We start from the raw sequence: 5,115 nt of genomic DNA on the forward strand, positions 1-5,115 counted from the left end.
TCACAATATTCACTTTGATTGAGAATAGAAATGTTCCAATACCATTGTTTCCTTCCCAGTACAGACGCCTGAACTTTCACATCGGCCAATACAAAGTACTGATCCAACACCACTGAATTAGAGGTTTTTAACAATTGTTTACTCGTATAACTGTTGTAATTGTTGCATGATGTCATAGTCAAACCTTTAAAGAAACCTTTGTAACATTTGCATGTGTAACGGATGTGCACTCACTCCACCCATAAAAGACGTGCTAACCAATTCGCCAAGTGGATGTCAAGTGGTTGTCAACCTCTTGGCGAAGAGGTTAGCATCATCGCCTCAGGTGCGGGAGGTCGTGGGTTCGAACCCCACCTAGGGCAGGCCGTGAGAAACACAACGCAGAGGGCCAGATATGACATCCGCTACACATGCATCATGCAACTTTCCATATTAATGGTGATAATTTGCAATGAGCTGTCACAAGCGGCCCAACCCCTCATGTAGGCTGCTGTTTAAGAGCTGTATAGAGAATTATCAGGTTTATATGTGGAATCAGGGTACAGATGTATACTCACTAATACCTGATACCTATTTTTGACTGGATCAGTATGGTATTGGAACAACTCTAGCTCGGATCACACTGTGTTGTCTCTTCTATTATCAAACATAAACATGAGAACATGAACATGAGAGAGAAAAGCACTTTCAAAAATGATCGCAAAATCAAAGAAGGAATCTTGTGATGGTAAAAGCGTCAGATCCACTTCGTGTCTATTTGCAGGCTTTGTAAATAACCCGAGTCTCCACTTCTCTCTCTGATGCAGATCTCCTGTTTCTTATTGATGCTGAATACGCCCTCAGGTCACCAGAGTCCAGATTCTGTCAATAAGAGTACAATACTTGTGATTCTAACACTTTTAAAATGGCTATTTGAAAGATTTCTCTCCCTCCAAACATGGTTCAAGGTCTTAACAATACAGGAGATTATGATATGAGTCATTTGAGCAGCGCTACATCTCCAGTGTAGATTGGAGGCTACAGTGAGGTTCTATCAGTGGTGGTTTTTGCTATGGGTGATGTGGGAAAGCACCCATTATAGCCTTCATTTGCACCAAGCAGTTTTCTAGACTACTGCTCATTTCCACTTCAAGTCGGTGCCCTCTTTTTTGTGCAGGCACGTCAGGTTGCTGTGTTAAAAGAGGGGCAAGGGGGAGGAGGGTGGGGGATGGATTCACCTGGGGTTGAGGTTGGGGTTTTGGGGGTACGCCCAGGGAGTAAAGCTTGCCAGGACGCCCTCCTGGTGCTATCAGTGATACCATGAGTTGGGGCTCACTGCTGCTAACCCCAGAAGAAAATATGTGATCGAAACAAACTCAGGTAACACTTTACTATAAGGGTCCCTTAATTAACGTTAGTTAGTACATTATTAAGCATTAATATGCTGAGTAATGCATACACAATGATAACTAATGACATTATTCAACTTTTAATTTATTAACTAACTTTGAGTAGTAAACATTAATTAACTGCTTACTAATAGGCTATATAAATTAGTGTGTTTCCTAATCCTAAGTAATACATAATAATGATTGTTAATATATCTGTAATCAGTTAATTAATGCTTAATAATGTACTAACTAACGTTAATTAAGGGACCCTTATTGTAAAGTTAAATCTTGTTTTACCTGACGACATTGTGGTTCCTCACTGCCACCTGAGTAAAAGAAGCAGAATGTCAGTTCAGGTCATCTCAGTTGAGTTTTGTAGTTTTTTTTCATCATGCCAACACATATTTGTTCAGTACCTGTCGGATGTCTCATGAATTTAGCACCAAGACAAATGATGAACGTTAAGAAAACAATCAGGCCACCCAGGATCACTTTCAGCGCTGTTGCTCCAGCAACCGAGATATTCTGCGCTGTTGCTTCAAGAGCCTCTGGTAAGACAAAGTTAGTTGACACGCTTTTATTTTTCTTCAAAGGGATAAATCAAGTAGCCTATTTATCTCCTATTCTGTCTGAGAACATGCTTCTTTTCAGTTAAACACTGGGTTGGATAATATCTCACCTTCGCACACACTTCAAAGCAGTGATTGTGCTCTTGTCAAAAGAAATCAGATACAATGACTTTACCACCAGGAAATGACAGTTTACACAGAGACATAAAGCTGTGTGAGAAATTTACCTTTCAAGGCCACAGTCTCAGACCCGTCACCGCTGCCTTTCAATGAAATGAAGGTACATTTAGTATTGATTTTATAATGACTGTTTAGCCTCATATTCACATTTTTAGCACATTTCAAGAGACACAAGAAAATAGCTGCAAAACTGCATGTATAGCATTCATATGTACTGTAATGAGTTGGAACCAGGGCCGGCTCTAGCCATTTTGGCGCCCTAGGCGAGATTACTCTCAGGCGCCCCCCCAACAATGATCATAATGATCATAACGATAACATAGCAGTGTATCTCTATGTCCCCTCTGACCCTGAGATACACAACTTGCACATACAATCAGTAAAATTGCATTGAGTAAAATCCTGGGTGAAGACATGAAAAAAATTTGTCTCTTCACAATCATGAGAACAAACTGTTGTGGTGCTTGAAATGGGTATACGAAAGTCTGGGCTTCACAAAAGCAGTGGAATATACTGTATGATATAAGGCTATAAGATAAGTGTAGAAAAAAATGAAATTTTGTGAAATTGCTTTTTGAGCATAAATGTCATTCTCACCAAATGTCTCAAATGTAGGATAAAAGAAGCTAAATATTGACTTCACGTTACATTTCAAACTTAATGAGATGTGTGTAGCCCTAAATGAGAAAATTTCTCCAAATATCAACTAAATAGACAAAAACTGTGGTGCTGTTTGAGAGGTAAAAAATAAAATAAAATAAAAACTAGTTTGAGAGCTCAGCAGGCCTGAATACAGAGCTGGAGCTGATCTGGAGCTGTGGCCCACTGGCCCTGCTGTCTGAGCAGGCTGAAATCTCTACTGTCTCTTCTTTTTTCATAATCTTCCTCATCAAATGAGTCAGAACTTTCAGCCTCTGAAGCACCATCGTCATCCTCACTGCTTCTCTCTCTCTCTCTCTCTCTCTCTCTCTCTCTCTCTCTCTCTCTCTCTCTCTCTCTCTCTCTCTCTCTCTCTCTCCCTCCGAACGACTCTGCTGTTTCGAGGGGGTGTCAGCGAACATAAATCATTATTATTATCAGAATTTTTTTCCCCCCCTTGACTGGCGGCGCCCCTCCAGCAGTTGGCGCCCTAGGCGACTGCCTATATCGCCTATGCCAAGAGCCGGCCCTGGTTGGAACACAAAACTTGAGAGTAATCTTACCTTCAACAAGTAACTGTACAACACTAAAAGTCGCAACTCCACCTGTGTAAAATACACAGAAGTACAGTCCAGAGTCAGATAAATCCACACTTTTGAGTTCGAGGTAGAGGTGGCTGCGATTTGACCTCATTTCAAAATTGTTTTTATATCCATCGCAGAAAACAGCTGCACCTTCAGACTTGGTCATAACAGAGATACAGTTGACGCTGGTTGTGTTGTGCATCCTGAACCAGAATGTGAGGGATTCATCTCGGGAAACGTTGGCGACCAGCAGCTTGACGTCTTCTTCACCGGGCCGGCGCCTCACATTGTAAAACTCAGACGCAGACACAGAGACACAGCCTGGAACAAAGAGCGCACACAACAAGAGATTCAGTTACTTAAGAGGCAACAAACACAACAGCAGGAACATAATACGTGAAGTTTCAGTGATGAAATGAGCACAAATATTACTTTCTTTCCTGTACTTACAGAGGCTGCAGAGGATGAGAAGTGTTATGCAGCTGAAGTTCATCATTGTGCGAGTAACTGAAACTGTGAAAAGGCTGCAGCAGAAATGAGCCCAGGCGGGGTTTTCTACATAAAGAGGAAGGATGTTCTTCTTAATGCGCCTATATGTGGCCTATCACACACATGGCGTAAGAATCAGTGTCACCACTATCTCAACATTTGTAGCTTGCCTGCTGTTTTTCGGTAGCGAGGTGTCTGATATTTGAGTTCATTTTTATTGTTAAATCATGTGTTTCCTTTATTTTGGAAGATTGGATTAGGTTTTGATATGTGAATATGTTAGTATTTTATCTCTGGGCCCCCGTTCATAAGCTACAGATTCTGGGGTTACCCTTTTTACAAGATCATGTCTAATTGTATTTGTATTTTGTATTTTAAAATTATTTGTAAAATAATTATATTGAACCTTAGTTGATAACCTAAGTTATCGCACAATAATGTGATCTCTCGCCTATTAAAATGCATGCACCTCTTTTGCGTAAAAACCCTATGTCTCCAAGTTGATGACTTTTCCTAAAAGTTTGTTCCACATCATCTTCTGCGTTTTGACGATTCTAGTATAAAAGAGAGAGAAAAAAAGAGTGATTATACCTAGAACCAAGAGGTCATTTTGACCTCCGTTCATTTGAATGCAAAAATGGTAAATGGACTGCGTTTATATAGCCATACACTATAGCCAGCCAGACACACAGCTCAAAACACTTCATAGTAATGCCTCACATTCATACACAAACACACACACACACACTTTACAAAAAAATAACAACAGATGTTGCTAGGCAGATAGAAAGCGTTTGGTTGGTTGTTTTTTTCGAAAAGAGGGTATGCACGTGACGTCACAGTACTCGGAAGTCGCTGTGAAACACTTACTGAGTGGCAAAAAGAGTGGCAGAGCCGCCAAAGTTGAAAATCAAGGAAAGTAACGGGGTGATTTCCTCCAACCTCATACAAGTCTGATGTTTAATTTTGTCAGCATGTAGCATGACCAAACAGAACTTCAAAAAAATCTTGAAGATACGTCTTACTTTGACTGAATTACATTCAAGAACCTGTTTTCAATAATGGAAAGTAAATTCCATGTTGATCAGCTGGGTTTACCGTTTCATGTGTCATAGTTATGATGGTTAGACAGATGAATTAGTCAGATGGTTTTGGGGAGCTAGTGGATCATTGTCAAGTCCTTCTGACCTCGACTTGTTTTGATACTATGTTTGACCCGGTTTCTCTGTGTTCACTGCTCCTTCATCACGTTGAGGGAGGTTTGTTTTACCACTCACTCCGAAT

General features: G+C 40.5%; 1 protein-coding gene across 1 annotated transcript; it reads right to left on the reverse strand.

Moving 5' to 3' along the window:
• Positions 1-753: 753 nt before the first annotated feature.
• Positions 754-3,838, reverse strand: LOC311001497 (uncharacterized protein; the record flags this gene model as incomplete). Its single annotated transcript, XM_083992585.1, has 6 exons — positions 754-861; positions 1,668-1,696; positions 1,787-1,918; positions 2,167-2,202; positions 3,322-3,663; positions 3,793-3,838. 6 exons carry the CDS (start codon positions 3,836-3,838, stop codon positions 754-756), a joined length of 693 nt encoding a protein of 230 aa, XP_083848711.1.
• Positions 3,839-5,115: the final 1,277 nt, after the last annotated feature.

The sequence above is a fragment of the Trachurus trachurus genome (assembly GCF_905171665.1).
Source record: "Trachurus trachurus genome assembly, chromosome: 18".
Classification (NCBI taxonomy): Eukaryota; Metazoa; Chordata; class Actinopteri; order Carangiformes; family Carangidae; genus Trachurus; species Trachurus trachurus.